This window comes from Symphalangus syndactylus, chromosome 1 (genome assembly GCF_028878055.3).
Source record: "Symphalangus syndactylus isolate Jambi chromosome 1, NHGRI_mSymSyn1-v2.1_pri, whole genome shotgun sequence".
NCBI lineage: Eukaryota > Metazoa > Chordata > Mammalia > Primates > Hylobatidae > Symphalangus > Symphalangus syndactylus.
Genome location: NC_072423.2, coordinates 11,809,962 through 11,829,046, shown reverse-complemented (window position 1 = coordinate 11,829,046; position 19,085 = coordinate 11,809,962). Strand labels below are relative to the sequence as shown.

At 46.2% G+C, this 19,085-nt stretch overlaps 1 protein-coding gene across 3 annotated transcripts in view; it reads left to right on the top strand.

Annotated features, from left to right (window-relative positions):
* The window catches only part of ZNF407 (zinc finger protein 407), a 477,787-nt gene extending 461,878 nt beyond the window's left edge, over positions 1 to 15,909 (top strand). For all 3 annotated transcript variants that reach the window (XM_055296335.2, XM_055296328.2, XM_063633737.1), the window contains one exon: positions 13,232 to 15,909. In XM_055296335.2, coding sequence (XP_055152310.2) covers positions 13,232 to 14,550 — 1,319 coding nt within the window. In that variant the 3' untranslated portion in view covers positions 14,551 to 15,909. The remainder of the gene's footprint in view (positions 1 to 13,231) is intronic.
* The last annotated feature ends 3,176 nt before the right edge of the window (positions 15,910 to 19,085 follow it).

Sequence of the window (19,085 nt, the reverse complement as noted above, 5' to 3'; positions counted from 1 at the left end):
CAGCTTATCATCATATTAATACCGTTCTTTGCCTGAACTCTGTACTTGTATTGATGTAGCCACATCAATGTATTGATCCTACCAGTGGCTAGAACTTGGAAGTCATTTTCTGTCATACTTTGGGCAGTTTTTTTTACTACTGACTGCAGGAGTTTACATTTATTTGCATTAAATTTAATTTTATTATATGTATAATGTGCTTCAAATATTTTAGTCATACAATATTATTTTGTATATTCATAGATATTAGTTACATTATATACCAATGTCAGGTGATATGAACTGAACTATAATGCATCAAACTTAAAATAATAGTAATTATTATTACCATATAATATATTACTGTTAATATATTGAGCCCTTCCTATGTGTCAGGCACAATGCTAAGTATTGTACATAGGCTGTCTCATTTACTCTTTAAGAAAATAAGTATTATGTTACATATTTTATTAAGAAAACAAGATTTAATACATTTAAGTAACTGTCTAGAATTATGAAAAGTCTAAAATTTTATCCAGCTTGCAAATATTCTGCCAGTTTGTGGATACTGGCAGAAGACACGAGATTCTTGGGTCAGAGATAAAGGACTTTATTAATCACAGCAACAGCTATAGCCAAAGGGTCAGCATCTGACCCAGTTTCCCGAGTCCCAACTCCCACAGGCTGACATGAAGAGGCCAGTGACATCTCTACACACAGTGGGTTGTAGTACAGGCAATGAACACTGAATTCAGGGAGTCCAAATCTTTTATTACAAGCAGTAAGCTTGCCTGTTCTCTGTCCAAGAGGAGTACTTATTTTTATTATAATGAACAATGAATCAGTTTGCCCTTTGCTCTGGAAGAACACACCCTCTTTCTCTTCCAAGGCTGTTTTCTCTAGAAACATCCATGAAAAGATAATCTACAGTAAAGGTAGTCAGTGCCTCAGCTCACAAAAAGCACCAAAACACAGAGATCTATGGAGATTTTTTCTACAGTAACTTCCAGGTGTAGTGAGGAATCAAACCCAAGCATGCTGACACCAGAGCTCATGCTCTTTCTCTTACCTGGAAGATGTTTTAAAGAGTAGTCAATCCTTCCTTTTTAGATTTGTCTTCTTTTTAAAGCAATACTTATTAAGGCCTATTATATGTCAAGCGCTGAAGAAGCCATGGCAAATAATAGAGCCGTGCACTCAATGAGCTCTCGGTGTAGCAGGAAAGATGAGCGCACGTATGGGTAATTAAGACTCATTGTGATAGGCCGGAAGTATGTACAACAGGCTGTATGGGTGTCTGCCTAATGTCTCTAAAACCTAAAGTAACTTTCAAATTAAACAAATGTACAATTAAGACATATGTAAGTATCCAGTTGCTTATGGAGCCATGTTAATACTGTCACTTAGGACCTAGGTTTTTCTGTTAGGTTTACCCAGAAACTCTTTAATAGATGATAAATGTGACAAACTACAGAAGCACCTGAGTGCATTCTTCCTGTGCTCACTTATGGAACCTAAAAATTCTACTAGTAGTCATGCAACTGATTATCACATTGGGCATTTATTCTTCTGATTATAGTACTAAGTGAAATAGATCATTGCCTTTCTCTCCCATTCGCTGACTCTAAGAGCAGGACTGTCAGCGGTGTGATTTCATTTCCCATCATAATCACCTTAATGAAGTAGAGTAATAGCAACAGAACCACATGAGTAGTGAAAGAAACATATTCAGGGTTCTAGAGAAGAGAGAATTGATATGGAATGGAATCTCTGAACCTTGGAGTTTTAAAACTCTTCCAGTCCTTAGATATCCTACCCTTTAAAAACTTTAACAGCTCTGAAAGAATTCACAAGTGTTGCTCAAACATCATGTGTCGGGACTTATTCCAGCCATGCTGCTGCTAGTCTGGGGGTCGGTCATCAGGTAAGGAGTTACGTGAGACATGTCCAAGGGGCTTCTCTCCAGGGAACTCCCTAAAAAGCAGAGACTACCACATGTCATCAGAACTCAGGCACTCTCATAAGTGAAGGCCAGGTTCATTTGACACACAGCCAGCTGCCCATTTGACATAGTCCTGAACATAGTTTAGAAGGGCCTGCCTACTTACCTCATGTCTATACTCCACCCAGAATGCCATAGATTCGCACTCAGGAGAGGCTCTGGGGAAGACCTTTGGATAAGGAACGTGATGAGGAGAATGGAAATGGAAAGCTACCCTTGTCGAACACTGCTAGCTCTGCTTGCATGTGTGTGCATGTCCACGAAGGCGAGTGCTTGGGTGTGCTTAATTTTATGTGTGCATGTGTATGTATATATTTCAAGAAAACATGGAAATGTTACATTTGATTAAGCATATAAAGTGTTTAAATTTTAGAAAATAGTATTAATAATTAGCCTGTTATGCCTCGTTGTATAATTACGTTACCTCGCTGTTATCTGCCACAGGAGTTGCGCGCTTATCCTAGATTCGCTTTGCCCCTTCAGAATATTAAGATGAGCCATTTGTTGATCCACAGAAGAAAAAAAACAACGAAGAATGGGACAGAATGCCACTGCTCTCCCTCCATGAAGGAGCTCAGGGAGCCCGTCTTCCGGTCCTCCCGTGTCCCTTGAAGATCCTCCACCAGTGTCAGGCCTGTAGCTTTATTTTTGGAACTGGGAAGTTCCAGCAGAAGAGGTGGCCCTTAGACATTCCACCCGAAAGCATTCCAAGTCCTGCCTTTCTAACCCCTGTTGAAGATTATGTCAAGTGGGCAACTGGTTGTGTGCCAAGTGGACTTGGGCGTCAGCTGCCTGATAGAGCTCGTTTCTTAGGTACCTGAGTTTGGATTATACATAATGAATTCAGTTTTCCACTTGTTCACATCACCATTCCCACACAAAGTACCTTCTGGGGGTGCCTGTGCGGCGCCCGGTACACAGCTTTGCCACTGCTTTCCTGCATGTGCGCCCGGGTGGAAGGAGGCATGTGCGTGGATGTCACTCCCTGATCAGCGTTCGGATCCATACCGCATGCTTGTTGCTATGTGTGCCTGCCAGCCAGCTCCTTTCAAACAGGCTTTTAGTGAAAAGGCAAAATAGTGTTGCCTGTTTAACAAAGCCTTTAATTTCCCTAATAAACTACTAATAATTTTTTTAAAAGATAGTTTTCCTGTTTACGCCCTCTTGGAACACAGTGGAATCGTGTGATCCTGTAATTAGCCCTAGCCCCATGACACATGATTACCTCACTGGACTTACTACCCTGTTTTTAAAATCTACTGCGGAAATTTTCTGGAGGACTTCAATGTGCCGTGCATAGCTGCTGAGACAAAATGGCACGCTGTTCCCTCTAGACACAGTGAGGCCTTAGTGCCAGCCGCACCCAGGTCCCACCTCACCCCATCCTGTGCATTTCAGATGTGCACAGTGCACCAGGTGAACAGGACCCCGTCAGGTCTGGGCTCAATATTCATTTGGATTGTGCTTTTTAAAAGGCTCTCCCTCTGAACTTCCCTTGCTTCTCAAAAAAGCCAGGTCAGGTGTGTGGAGGGAAACCACGGATACTGCTGCCTGACTGTGGGTTCCAACGGCTGCCACTTCACTCAGGGTTTCCATCTGAAAGTTAGTTTCTATTCATTCTGCTCATTCCAGAGTCAGGGTTCATGCCTCTTAGTTGGTCTTTTGTTTGATTTTTGTTAAGCTTTATTATCCCAGGGGTATGTTATTCTGTAGAGCCCTAGCCACAGATACTCTGCAACTTTCAAGAGGAATTTAACTTAGATATTTAGGAAAATGTTGAAAATAAAGATTGTAGTTTCTACCGGTTAGGAAGAAAATGCGTTATCGTTTTCTACCTTGACAACGTCAGCGTCCAGTCCACCCCCTCGGCCCTGCCGTGTGTAGAAAAGGCTGAGGCTGGGTGTGGCCCAGCACAGAGGCTCTCCCAAGTCCATCCAGGCAGATCCAAGGAAGGTCTGAGGGCCATCGTCCCATCACCTTCATGGCCCTGTGTCCTCCCCTTGGCTTGCTCAGCGGTGACAGCTCCTGAGGCTGTGCTTCCCCCGCACCTGGCAGCCTTGCCCAGCCAGTGGTGGCCCCCGCACCCTTTCTCCCGCTTTCATTTCCTGGACTCAGGGATTTCTGCAGGTTTGGATTTCCTGCCTCAAAGAGCCCGGGCCTTCCCGAGTTGCTATCCACAGGGTGCTGGAGGTCTCCTGGCACACACCCGCTCCGTTGGAAAGAGCAGCCATGTGCCCAGCACATATGATTCATTTTAAGGCATAGAGAAGAAATCCGCATTGTTTCAAGTGTACACCAGCAGCTGCTGTCGTTTGGCTATGAGCAGATGTTAGACCTCCGAAAGCTTTGCTGATCATTAAAATACTAACAGTTAGTGTTTTACCCCAGCCGTAGGTTCTGTTTACTGTAAATTTGATTTTAATGGTGCCTCTGTGCGGTTACTGAGAAGCGGTTTGCTTTCTACCTTCATATGAAAGTGTCTACAATGAAGACAAATGTCTGTTTCCTCTCATTTCCTTGGGAACAATATGAAGATACTATAATATAAAGGAAATATAAACATGACTACAAAAGTGAATGTGGATTTTTTTATAGGGTTTTGCCAGAAAAACAAAAAGCAAACAAGTTTAATCTGCCTTGTTAGCCTTTTAAAGTAGCCTTGTTAGAGGCATGCCCTCCAGGAGGACTGGCTGGGCTTATTTGCATAATTTTGCCTTTTAAGGTGTGTATAATGTGTACAACTTTTGAAAAATAGGCCTTGTCTCCTGATACTGTTTATCTGCATTGGGAGTTCATAGACTATCAGAGGACATTTAGGAAAGGGCAGTTGGGATTCCTAATTTTCTGATTCCATAAGAATGCCTGTTCCAGTTTGTTACGTCTTTAAGTCAAACAGAGGCAGCCTTACAGTAAGCAGGGGGGTGCTATTTGTCTGGTAGAGTTTGAAGGTCTTCCGGAAGCCTCGCTCCTGAGGGACTGACATTCCACAGCTCTTTTCCAAGCCTGGGTTCCCCCCCGTACAAAGCCTGATGGGCACTGTTAGGTGTTCTCAGACATTGTCACTAATGCTCACACATGTGTCGGCGCACAGGAGCAGAAGGCTTGCACTGGAAGGAGAGGCCAGGGTGCCTCCAAGAGGGGCACCCCCCTTCCCATTGGCCAGAGCTCTGACCTCAACACCCGGAAATGTGTGCAGAGTGAGAGACGCACCCTGTGTTGATACTGCGTGGGTTCCCTCCACCACTCCTCCGCTTGCTTTCTTCCAAATAGGACTGAAGACTTTTGAGCACTTTCTGCTAGCACATCAACTGGCTGTTCTTAAGAAGTACTGTTCATGGGTAAATGACTAGATCAGAGCCCTTCCCAGCCTAATTTTAAAGTGCCATCTCATCGCCCTCCATGAAGCTCAATGACACTGTTTCTGTCACCTGAGTTCGATTTCCAAAGGTACATGGTTGTACATCGCCATCTCTCGGTGTGGCTCATAGGCCTCTGCCCAGCAGAGAAACAGTTAACCGCTGCCCTTCCTCTCCACCCCACAAAGCCTGTCAAGATAACCTTAAAGCAGGCATTCTTATCTTCCTGAGTGAGATTTGTGTGCACCGCTTCTATTACTGTTAGATCTTCATGCATGAAAATGATAATAGATACCTAAGGGTCTGATATAATACAACATTTCTTAGGGTTTGTGACTTTAAAGGTAAAATATTGTCTTTTGTTCTTTGTCACTCTTCAGTGGCCATGGAAATATCTAGGCCCGTGGAGACTATTCTTGGTAAAGTTAGAAACCTGCATGATTATGTACTTCCAACTTGAGATAACATTTAGTCTTCATTTTTTGTGAATTTCCAGAATTCTTTTCAGGGGTTTTATATGATCATCTTCAGTTGCTGCCAGTGTTAAATGTTGTACCCATGGCAATTAAGGAAAAGGGACTAAAACTTTTGGTACCTAAATTTTTGCCCTGGTTTATTATAAATATTCCTTCACTAAAAATTGCATGGTATGTCCAAAGAAATTGTGTATTTGAATTTATGTGAAAGAGTTTTTCGGAAATGGTGTGAACCTCAGCTAATTTTTACAGAAAAGCAATTTCCCCATCTCTTCTTATAAAACAGCAGCCTTCATGAAATGCGGGGCATGGCGAAGACTTTACTGTCCTCCTTCACCATATTTTTATATATTTATATGTGGTATACAGCAGATAGTTACCAAAACTCCTTTTAATTATTACGCTGTAAAATATGTCTAACTGGTCCTTAGGCCAGCTCCTGTCAGCTGACCAAAACTGATCTGTACTCTGAGATAAATCTCGCTAGTTTAGCTACCATGTTTAACATGCATGTCAAAGGCTAAAAATAATTCTTAATCTTGTATTTCAAGTAACCTTTTTGTTTCTGTTTTGTGTGTGAATTTTAGTAACGCTGACCAGAATGTGTTTCTAACCATTGAAAATAATGGAGAAACATGAGATACTGACCAACCAACCTGTGTTCTTAAAAAATTTTTTTAAAAAGGAGAAATTGCCATTGGGTTACTGGAATATAAAACTAAGAGGTTCCTCTGTCCCATGTTATACCAGATTCATACTCTTTCTTTGATCCTAGCGAAGTCCCTAAACCACTTGATGGGAGTTTTCCCTTCAGGAACTTGAGGAAGTTCACATTGTTTAGTATAAGAAGTAGCTCAAAGGCAGGGAGTCCCCCGTAGTATGTACCAGTGTTAACATGGAAAGCATCACTTCTTCAAAACCAGAGTCCAGTGGGAGCTCTGTAACAGGACGTCTTGCATAGTGCCAGGGAATTATTATTGTCTATAAGGTGAATAAATTATGGAGCAATTATTGATACCGGTTTGACTGGCTAAACTATCGGTGACTGCTATTGTAAGAATAATGTATTCCCTGCTTTGAAATTTCTAAAAGGTTATATTTCATTGAATTTTAATTTGTCATTTTTCCTGCTTTCACTTGAGAAACTTATAAGCTTTTGTGACATTAAAATATGGCTCTAATTTATTAGCATAATCTGTTAATATTGTTTCATTTTAATAGACATTAAGTATGATTTCTTAACATTCTTGTTAAAATTACATCTTAAAATTGAAGCCAAGAAAAATTATATGTGGCTTAAGAATTGCAATGTCATGTGTGTCCCAAATTTTTATGTGAAAAGTATTATTTTTTTAACCACATCGTATTCAAGGTGCTTTCATTACAATGAACCAACCCAGCATTCTCAAGCTTACTGGGCCTACCAAAATATAAAATCTAAAGTACATCCAGTGTCTGAGATGTAACCTAGCAATGTATCAACATTTAGTACCATTTCAGAAGCTTAGAAATTTAAAATAAATGCTGACTCGTAGCAACAAAATGGTTTACATAGGATATTAGCACAGGCTTTTGTAGGCATTAGGCATTTCACCCCACACATGTCTTTTTAATGCCATCTTTATCTGCTACGTGATGCATGAAATCTACTTTCGGTTTTAGAACTGCTAACAACCTTTGACCCCTTTAGTGGAGACACAATGTGACCTTTCTATTGTCATCAGCTTTCATTCTCCTGAAAATTCTATGAATTTTTATTACAAGTTTTTTTTTAAACCAAGCTGAGGCTTCCACAAATTACTTGCCACAGATGAGATGAAGTTGTTGAAGTGGTGTTAGATAAGTTTTACAGCCAGCATGTGTGCGGCCGAGGAGCCCAAGCCTGTGTCCTACAATGTCATACACCAGTAACTGCTGAGCCTACTATTGGATAAATACATCATTTTATGGAACATTGATTGTTCTATAAACCCAATGGAGTATTATGCTCTATGATCAAACCATTTAGACTCTGTGTAGAGCACAGAAATGCCATATTCAGGATGGTACTAAAAGTGCCATTTGTGTATTTTATGGATGTCATTACAGGGGAAACTTCTCTCTGTAGGCCCTGTTTACTGCAAAATTTTTTTAGTCTGTAATGACATTTTTCATTCATAACGTATGCCTTCAAGAGAGGGGGCCCTTGTTTTATTTTTTTCATTCGGGTTTACTGCACAAATTCTGTACATTTTAATTAAATGTAAGCTTAACAAAAGCGTAAGGTATTTATTCTGTGGGAAAAAATGATGACAGTAAGGAAGGAGCAGCACACACACACAGAGGAGGGAGTCAGGTACGCAGCCCTGTGCTGCTCCCCAGAAGCACACCAGCCAGCAGAACTGAGCCCTTAGCATAGTTTTGGGGAGCGGAGTCTCTGTGGCTTAACCCCTCCACCCCCACATAATGGAGCTTGTGTTTTTCCACGCTGGAGATGTTGGCTTCAAGCACACAGAAGGAGCTGCAGCTTCATAATGGCATCCCAGAGCAGCGAGCCAAACTCAAAATCCTCTCCCCAAAAGTAAATCCTCAGACACCCCAGTAACTACCTTTTTATTCCATCCAAGCTGTGAACTTTCGATGCATTCGGCTCTGAGAAGGGAGTAAAATATCTTTGTGCTCACAAACGCAAACGGGCAGAAAGTGAGGACTTTGTAGATAGGCACGAGGCTGCATTTTAATGTCACTTGTGCCTTCTACACAAAGCTGCTTATTGCCCTATTGAAAACAGACCCAAAAAAGTATGATTTTAGGCACACTGGTTAGCTACTGTTACTGTACTGAAATCTGACACTTTTTTAAAGGTACTGTAATACAAATACTACATTGAGCATCCATGCCGCATTAAGGCTTTATGTGATTTTGGAGACATTACAGTGACTAAGCAGTGAAGGATGCAACCTGTACCACGTGCCTGTTTTCCAAACACTGTATCCATTTGGCCATTTGCATTTGGTGAGCTTTACAGTTCATATTTACTAGAAAGAGCTCAAAACTGGAGGTTGATGTGCCCAGTAAATTCTTGGTCATATAACTTTAAACAGTTAGAGTTTAAAGTTATAGAAGAGATTCACATTAGTTTAAATGACACTTGAACTTCTACATAGCTCAACATTAATTCATTATGGTTGAAATGGAGGAATCTTCAGTGGGTGAATCTTTTTCAATCTGATTGAGGCTGTTACATTTTATAGGTGCTATTTTTCAAAGCAGTACTGACAGCACTCGAAGTTATTAAATTGCTGAATCAAAAGATGTACCCGCGCTCGCATTTATGAACTGTGGTGGACTCACTGGGCCTGTGCGTGTGCGGAGGTGAGGACGTTGGTGTTGCTAGGCTCCATCACACCCCACACTGACAGCAGTATTTACCCATGTAGTTTACATTAATGGTCTGGAAGTGGCTTAACCCACCTCTGGATTCAAATACATTCGGTAAGTAGTTCAGAATAGCATAATTATCAGTGCTGCAAGGGATTTAAAGGATAATTATATACCCAAGAGATTTCCTGTCCAGTTACAGAGTAAAGAACAGAAGCCTTGCTTGGACGCAAGCGTGCACCATTTCTTCCTGAGGCTACTGACGAAGGGGATGTTTGTTCTTTCCTTCCCAACTACAGTAGCTTCTCCTCTCTCTTAATGTACTGGCAGTATGTCCTTTTCTGTAATTAAAATTAATGGCGGAGGAGAATGACCAGAAGGCTGCCTTCTTTGTTTTTGTGTCCTTATTTCCCTTTTTTTCAAGTTCTGAATTAGACCAAAAATGACATTAAAATTAGAGAATGGACAGAAGCAAACAAATCAAGGTTGACATGTGAAGATGGCGCTGGATAGAAAAGTAGGGGTTGGGGAGAAATTGCAAGCATACCAGAGAAAGAATTTGTCAAGTACAGGAGACAAAGATCTAGAGGTCCTAGCAGATGGCAAACTGACCAGGGATCACCACATGGCCCGCTCATGCTCAGGCGGAAAGGAAGCATGAATACAGGAGCTGTGGGTGCCGCCCTCTTGAGGCTTCTGACCTCTCTGAGGAGAGAATATAGGAGGATCAAAGTTTACAAGACAATCATGAGACAGGCAGCGATTCAGCCCCTGCCCCTGGGACCTGCACACCCACCCTCGTCTCAGCTTAGCTTTTAATCTCTGATCTTCCCTAGGTCAAGGCACCAGGCGGGGATGGACGCGGGTTGTTTCTTTCGGCAAAGTGGGAGGAGGGGGAAAGGCAGGTAGTCAGGAGCTGTGTCCCCAGGCACACCCTTTCCAAGGCTCCCTCAAAACTCCTTACCGCACGTGACCTTTGGAAAGTCTCCAGGCATTCACACGGCATGAGTACCACAGGTTGAATACCTGTAACTGCTACCACCAGACCTCAGGAAGAGGAAGTCGTGTTCCTTAAATGCCTGCTACCCGAAGCACACGTTGGGGCCAGCCAGCAGCCCCATTTAGTGCTACCCAGTTGTTCTCTGTCCTTGGTCAGGGGTAACCATGAGAAAACACGGTACACTATAATTAGGGAATTTGTTCAGCTAGACTCATGAACATTTTGGTCCCTCTTCCGGGAATGGTGAGTTGACCTTGAAGACGCAGTGCTTTCCTCTGCCTGGTGCATGAGGGCGAGGCCAGGCCTGGCTCACCCCTGCGGTTCACTAACCCGGCTGCATCTGCTCATGCGAGGGTTCCATGGACGCAGAGCGAGTACACAGGAGTATCTCCTGGTAGTGGAGCTAGTCCTGGCTGGCTCTGCAGCTCTTTTCTTGTTTTTTTTTTTTTTTTTTTTTTTTTGAGACGGAGTCTCGCTCTGTCCTCAAGGCTGAAGTGTGGTGGCGCCGTCTCAACTCACTGCAAGCTCCGCCTCCCGGGTTCACGCCATTCTCCTGCCTCAGCCTCCCGAGTAGCTGGGACTACAGGCGCCCGCCACCATGCCCGGCTAATTTTTTTTATTTTTAGTAGAGACGGAGCTTCACCGTGTTAGCCAGGATGGTCTCAATCTCCTGACCTCGTGATCCGCCCGCCTCGGCCACCCAAAGTGCTGGGATTACAGGCATCGGCCACCACGCCCGGCCGCAGCTCTTTTCTTGACCTAAAATTCCATACCCTTTCTAAGATTCACACTTTACAGAGTTGCCTGAGAAAGAAGATATATTAATTAGTACTTAACAGTTAATTAATACTTTCAAATCCAGGACCGTGTTCCTCCAGCCTGGGTAAGAGCTGGGGCATGTCCCCTTGGTAAAAATGATTTAACAATTTCTGCTGATCCTTCCTGAGATGCACCCACTGGAAGACAGGCCTTGTCTGGGGTCCGTGCTCAGAATTAACTCGGTATTGGAAGAAATGCTTTCTTGCAGAACACCACCAACATGATAAGCAAAATGGTTGACTCTTTTTAAGAGATCCTAGCAATAAATAATCTCAAACAGTTCTTGATCCTTTTTTCCCTTTTGTTAAGGTTAAAAGATGCTGTTAAGAAACTGACGCCCTCAAGGAGAATAAAGCAGAATATCTCAAAAATGTGGTTGCTGTTGAACTATGGAAATGTTTGCTGTGGGTCACCTATCGATCATTCTCTTATTTAGGAGGGATGGAGTCGATTAGAAACCCTATGGAAAATTGGGATTTAAAGAAGAAAACAGGAAGTCTGTTTAAAGAGCCCATTTCTTTTTTATGAAAATAAAGTTTATCATTTCCAGCCCTGTTTTGTCCAGCAAGGCGGGGAGCAGTAGGCGTTGCCCTGAGTCGCCAATGACATTGAGGAGGGTGTGATGTGCGCCTGGCCGTGTGCCCTCGTGCAGCACCTCCCATCCCCACCATCCTTGTGCCCTGCCAGAGTTTTCTTTGTACAGCATAGATGACAGCCAAAGCCCCTGGCCCGAGAGCTCTGCTATGGGCTCAGTGCTCTTGCAGCAGCCCAGGCCTTTCAGAATCCCGCTGCCCACCCAAGCCCTGTGCTCTGCCCGCTTGCCCTGGGTATCCCATTGACAAAGGGCAGACAATGAAGGGCACAAGATGGCTCCAGACCAGGGGATGCACCCAGCTCCGGTTCTCCCCTCCTCACTCTCGTCCTGCTTGCCCCCTCTTTTCTCTCCTGGTCTCCCCTTATCGCCTCTGCCTGGGCACCACAGGGCTTGTGGTATCTTCTACACACACTGTTTTCACTAAGGCATTTGGGGCTGGCACTTCAGATCATAAATTTCTTACCCTGTTACAGTCCTATAGTTTTCCTGCTAAAAACATTCAGCACGCTCCTCTGCTCTGCAGCCCATAGCCCAGGTACCTTCGTGCAGGGTGGAGGAAGCCTTGGGCAACCTGCTCTGTGATGAGCAACCTATTACCACCCCGAGGCCTTGACATACCATGGGGACAGCCTTCCTGCCTCTGCCTGGGCCCTCGCTGCTTCTGTCTGGAACTCCTCCTCCCAGTCCACGAGAGATGGCTTGAATCTTGTCCTGAAGACAGGGCTACAATGTTGTTTGGTTTTTACATCTTTCCCTGAATATTCTTTCCTGAATGTATGGCTTCTTTGTCTCTGTCACCTTATGTTGTATCCAAGACGTTCGGCAAACGCATCTTTGTTGATTACTTATTCAATCCAAGGCACTGTCCGGAAGATGGGACAGAGAGGAGAAAGGCTGAGTCTGGCCCCTCAAAGCCCACCGCCCAGTTCTGCAGTATAGACTCCCCTCTCAGCCCCTGAGTGGCCAGGACCCCGTGTCTGCGTGTGGCCAGCACCCTGCAGAGCGCCCTGCATGCTGCCAGGACACGGCGACTCACGTGGCCGCACAGGCTGCCTGCCCAGGTTCAGCGCCTGAAACGTTGATGTTCAATAAATATTTGTTGCATTAAACTTTTACAGCTATGTTTGTTGATGACATTTTTTAAAATTTAATATGCAAGGCTTTCATTCTTTTTGCTGAATAAACAAATACACCATATGTAATATTTGGTCATTAAAAAAAGATTTTCCTTTGGGTTAGGAGATACTGCTGCTGGCTGTTTGCTGAACTTTACTTAGCACCTGTGACCGAATGCATTGTTACAAAAGAAATGATGGTGGTGGGGGGGAGGTATCCAGCCTCCTTCCCTGGGCACTGGAGAGGCACACACCCCTGCAAAGAGTTGTATTGGACAGCTCACCCAGGGCTGTGGGGAAATGCACGCCCAGCATTAACTGTGTGTGCCCTCGAGCCTAGAGCCTGCCTGTAGATGCTCATGGAGGCCTCTGGCCCTGCTGAAGCTTGCACTGTAGAGAGCTCTTCAGGGTTTGGAATAGGGGGTCATGGTGTCTCTGCTGAGGGCTGAGCGCTTCTGCGGAAGAAGTGTCTTACTTGTAAGCCTACGAGTACTTTTTCCAGGCTCTAACTGCTCCCTGTCTCCCTTAGGCATTGTTTCCAAGTCCTACGAGTGCCGTCTGAAGGGACAAGGAGCCACCTTTGTGGAGACAGACAGCCCCTTCACCGCGGCAGCCCTGGCAGAAGAGCCCCTCATCAAAGAGAAGCCCCTCAGAAGCAGCAGGAGGCCGGCGCCGCCCCCTGAGCAGGTGCAGCAGGTCATCATCTTCCAGGGCTACGATGGGGAGTTTGCCCTGGACCCCTCTGTGGAGGAGACGGCTGCCGCCACGCTGCAGACGCTGGCCATGGCCGGCCAGGTGGCCCGGGTGGTGCACATCACGGAGGATGGCCAGGTCATCGCCACGAGTCAGAGCGGGGCACATGTAGGCAGCATGGTGCCCGGGCCCATCCTGCCGGAGCAGCTGGCTGATGGAGCCACCCAGGTGGTCGTCGTGGGGGCCTCCATGGAAGGCCATGGCATGGATGAGTCCCTCAGTCCAGGTGGCGCTGTGATACAACAGGTGACCAAGCAGGAGATTTTAAACCTCTCGGAGGCTGGAGTCGCTGCCCCCGAGGCATCCTCAGCCCTGGATGCGTTGCTCTGTGCGGTCACTGAATTAGGGGAGGTGGAGGGCAGGGCTGGGCTCGAGGAGCAAGGCAGGCCTGGCCCCAAAGACGTACTGATCCAGCTGCCCGGGCAGGAGGTCTCCCATGTGGCTGCCGACCCCGAGGCCCCCGAGATCCAGATGTTCCCACAGGCCCAGGAGAGCCCAGCCGCCGTGGAGGTGCTCACCCAGGTGGTCCATCCGGCAGCAGCCATGGCCTCTCAGGAGCGGGCACAGGTGGCCTTCAAAAAGATGGTCCAGGGCGTCCTCCAGTTTGCTGTGTGTGACACGGCCGCAGCCGGCCAGTTGGTCAAGGACGGTGTCACCCAGGTGGTGGTGAGCGAGGAGGGTGCTGTCCACATGGTGGCCGGGGAGGGTGCCCAGATCATCATGCAGGAGGCGCAGGGTGAGCACATGGATCTGGTGGAGTCCGACGGGGAGATCTCGCAGATCATCGTGACGGAGGAGCTGGTCCAGGCCATGGTGCAGGAGTCTAGTGGCGGCTTCTCCGAGGGCGCCACGCACTACATCGTGACAGAGCTGCCCCCAGGGGTGCAGGACGAGCCGGGCCTGTACTCCCACACGGTGCTGGAGACTGCGGACTCGCAGGAACTCCTGCAGGCCGGGGCCACGCTAGGCACAGAGGCTGGGGCCCCAAGCAGGGCAGAGCAGCTGGCCAGCGTGGTCATCTACACCCAGGAGGGCTCCCCAGCCGCGGCGGCAATTCAGAGCCAAAGAGAAAGCAGTGAACTCCAGGAAGCATGAGACGCGCAGCACCTTTACTCAGCACAGGGCAGGTGTGGGGAGGTCCAGCTTCGGTGGGGGGCTGTGTTCCCTGAGCTTCATCTGAAACCTTCAAAACCATGAGGACAAGGCTCCTGTGAGCCCTGGGCATGCACTCCCAGCGAGAGTCACACTGGCCACCAGCCAGGCGCCCACAGAGGGTACCGAGGGCTGGGCCTCGGGGAGCAGGCTGCCAAGTGCATGAGGGCCGGGCGCAGGTCGCACAGGGAGCTCCGGTCCACCGGGGGCCCTTTGATCAATGGCCCCCCCTTTGTCCTGGCCGTTGTGCTGAAGAGAAGCCAAGTGTTGTTGATGGTTTTTTTCTCTCACAAGTGTTTTCCCATTTCAGTTATCAGAAGGTCATGGCCGTGGGGAAAGTGGTGAAGATACCCCTCGTGGCTTGGGGTGCACCTGCTTGTGCAGTCAGCATGTAGCTGCCTTTGCATTTCATTCTCTACTGGGCTAAAAATTGCAGCTACAAGTGTTACCATCTTGAAGCAGTCCACTTCCATTCAATTTTTTTTTTTTAATTTTAGAGTAACAGTGTCCCCAGACCAAAGGAAGCCTGCTAGCTCATTTCATGTATAAATTTCCCATCTTCAAACAGTTTAGGTGTATTCGTTGCTCTGGTCACATTCTGCTTAAAAGAAATCCTCTTAAGCCTATGGTTAAGAAAAGCCTTGAAGTTTATATTCAGTTAGAATATATGTCGGTGGAGATAGCCAGTGCTTCTAATTCTGACTTAGTTTCATACAATAAAGCCTATATGTGAAACGCACACTCTGGAAGATATTGTTCCTATCAATATTTTGCTTTTTATAACAAGGGTTTGTTCATGTTGATATCATTTTTGCGGGATTTCTTCGTGATTTCTGTCCATTTGAAAATGCTGACATTAAACATTAACACATAGAGACCGTGCCCTGTGGCCCTGCCGTGGCTGCTAGCATGGTCTGTGTTTCCTTGTGGATTCACCTGTGGCCCTGTCGTGGCTGCCAGCATGGTCTGTGTTTCCTTGTGGATTCACCTGTGGCCCTGCCGTGGCTGCCAGCGTGGTCTGTGTTTCCTTGTGGATTCACCTGTGGCCCTGCCGTGGCTGCCAGCATGGTCTGTGTTTCCTTGTGGATTCACCTGTGGCCCTGCCGTGGCCACCAGCATGGTCTCTGTCCTCGTGGATTCACTGCAACTGTTGGATGCGAGTTTCTGTCATAATCATCTGTTTCCTGACACAGTTGCCCTTATTCTTTTCCAAAACTGTAAAATAATCTCCTCCCTCAAATGCAAAGGTTGTTTTTGTTCTGTTTCTGTTTTCTTTGAAATAAAATTATAGCATTAAAAGATCATGATGGCATGTTATTTTCAGCAGCCAGTGGTGGGCAGCTGTGGCAACCAAGGGGCACCCTGGCGCTCGTGGCTGCTGGCTTCTCCCTCCTTCGTGGCCTGCAGACGACACGGAGCACTGCTGCGCGTCCCCTGCAGCCCGGTACTGTTTCTCAGCGTCTGGCAAATGGCCCAGATGCATTCTGGTGACAATAACATATTCTATCATGGATAGCATCTAGAAATCGTGAAGAGCAGGCATGAGAGGAAAGGAGAGTGGTACCTTCTTTGTTTAAATACAAGTGCCGTTTAAAATCTCTTCCTGAGAGAGCATGGAGACCAGCTCATGCTTTGACCAGTTCAGAAGCGGAACTGGCCTCTTCCTAGTGCCCTTCTCACTGCTGAGCTCTGTCCACCTAGGGCCACCTCCCTTTAGACAGCCACTCTCCAAAAAAATAAGAACTGAAGGTAAAATTTCAAGGCTGACACTGAGATCCATAATTAGCTGAGGATGACTTGCTCATGTTTCTTAACAATGGCAGGGCTATTCAGGGCTTCTTAAACACTGTCTTCAGCAAACAGTGACAGGATCAAGGTGACCTTTACAAAGTGATGGCCCTCGCCAGGCTTCTCATACGTTAAAAAAAAAAAAAAGGTTGGTGGGGATGTTTTCCAGTGGAAATATTTCTTCTTGATCACTCCTCCCGTTAGCGGTAGCCCACGGTCCTCGGCTTGGATGCTAATTCCTAACCGTGCGTAGTCCTGTATGGCTAACCTTTCTGCTGCAGTCCAGGGTGTTGACACTGACATGCTGCAGTTTACCGTTGGTGATTTATTTAGGATAAATATGTCTCAGGTGGCATTTAATCCTTCATAAAACCAGTGTAGCCTGCAGTGTCAAACCAGCAATCACGTTGTATGCACAATGAAAAGAGCAGGCCTTTGCATAAAAAAAAATTGTACAGAAGGTGTTTCTAGGCTCAGAAGGATTGCAGAGGCTTCACTAAGCCATTGTATCCTGTAATTACCCGTAGAGCTAGGTTAATGTTACCTCTCTCTCATTACACAACTATTGGAATGTAAGGGGGTTTAAGAAGCACATACACAAATGTGTGCCTCAGAATAATGAGACATAGCAGGTTTTGTGAGCAAGGGACATTCATTGTGGCACAGACTGTCTATAAAAAAAGACAAGCTTATAGCTTTCCTTGTGATTTTTGCCAGAGAATATGACAGAACTTCAAAGTTGTTTTTTTTAAGGCAAGTGGAATATTTACTTGGAGACTAATCCAGAAAGGCCACTTTTGTATTAAGCTGCAGCCAATTAAACGACAGAGCCTCAAGGATGTCTGGCATGCAAGGAAGACCAGACCGCCCGAGGCAGCAGATAGAAATGGTTTAGACCTCAGCTTCCATGGCAGGAGTCGAGCAGTGCTCTCTGTATATGCTGGAGAGTTACAAAGCAAGATAGCAGTTTCCAGACAAAGGAAGTTGTAGCCACTTGAGGTCCCGTTCATGAAACAGACCCAAACATGCATCGTTCCAGGATGCCCCAGGCCTCACCAAGCAGTTGATGTGGAAGAAGCAAGGGAAGATGCTCTCCTAAAATATGTCCCATGCACTGCAGAACAAGCAGGCAAGCTCACGTCACCTGATACAGAGATCCTTTTCGCTACATGGTTTGCTTTGAAGAACCAAGTGAATGTGCCCAGGTTCTATCAGTGCAGCGCTGGAAACTCCACTGCCATTTACGAGGTTCTATCAGTGCAGCGCTGGAAACTCCACTGCCATTTACAAGGTTCTATCAGTGCGGCGCTGGAAACTCCACTGCCATTTACGAGGTTCTATCAGTGCGGCGCTGGAAACTCCACTGCCATTTACGAGGTTCTATCAGTGCGGCGCTGGAAGCTCCACTGCCATTTACGAGGTTCTATCAGTGCGGCGCTGGAAGCTCCACTGCCATTTACGAGGTTCTGTCAGTGTGGTGCTGGAAACTCCACTGCCATTTACGAGGTTCTGTCAGTGCGGCGCTGGAAGCTCCACTGCCATTTATAAGCTCTGTTCAGAAATGGGACCCCAGAGTATCACAGAAAAACCAGAGCTGGACAGTAGTTACACAGGTAAAACCCAGATTTTATTCAGGAAAATGTCAGTAGGGGAAAAAAGACCTGAGCACAGAACTGGGCTCGGTTCTGAATACAGTAGCAAGTGAGGGTTTACAGCCAAGAAGTTGTGGGGGCGGGCGCTGGTGGATGGAAGATGGCTGAAAGGACGCACGGGGAAGGGGATTCTGCCCAAACCCACAGGACGGGATTCTTGCTGAAGCCAGGCCAGGGCCATCAGATTCCACCTGAGGCAGAGGGGGCGTGATAGGCGTGAGATCTAACCTGGTTAGATCTCAAGGGTGGGCAGACATGGAGGGTTAAGGTTAGGGTTCTCGCCAGGATTTCTGGCTAAATCGATTTGGCAGGGTTCTTGCTGAAACTAGATTTTACAAGTGCACAGATGGGAAAGTTCGGTCAACCAAAGCTCTGTCAAAAGTCCTAGGAGGTGGACGGGGAGGAATCCCGGTCATCTCTACCCAAGTCCCGGTCGTCTCTACCCGATCCCCTGATGGGGCACAGCGAGGCCTCCACAGGGCCAGGCAGCCCCAGCCCACCTCTGCTGTAAGAAGCAAGGGGCTGCTCCCCACGTGGCATTGGTGTCTCAGTCCTACCAAACTTCTTTTTCCTGAACAAAAGATAAAATGATGGCATAAGGAAAGCATCCAAGAACCAGCTTGGATTTCTAACCCAGAGCTGGTTCTAGGAAGAGAATTAGGGAACAAGAAAGGTCATTCATTTAGCAAACTAAAAAAGCTGTGAGTTTTCACTTCTTTTGCTGTTTAATATTAGCCCATAATTTAAGAGAGCACACAGCTCACTTAAGCAACCTCCTCCTGTTCCATCTTGTTGAAGAATACAATTAGTTTTCTACTCCTCTAGGGTGATATCATTTTACATGAAGAAAAAAGTTCTCTCGGATGGCAGTTATACGTTTCGGAAGCACCTTCTAATCAGGGATGGGTGATTCATTATTAGCTTCAGCAGGCGATCCATCCGACATGTAAGGGGAAAAAATTAGCAGCTGTCACGGCATGATGAGTTAATTTCCTGATGGGCCTGACACCGAAAAGCCATTTGGAGACATGGCAAAGG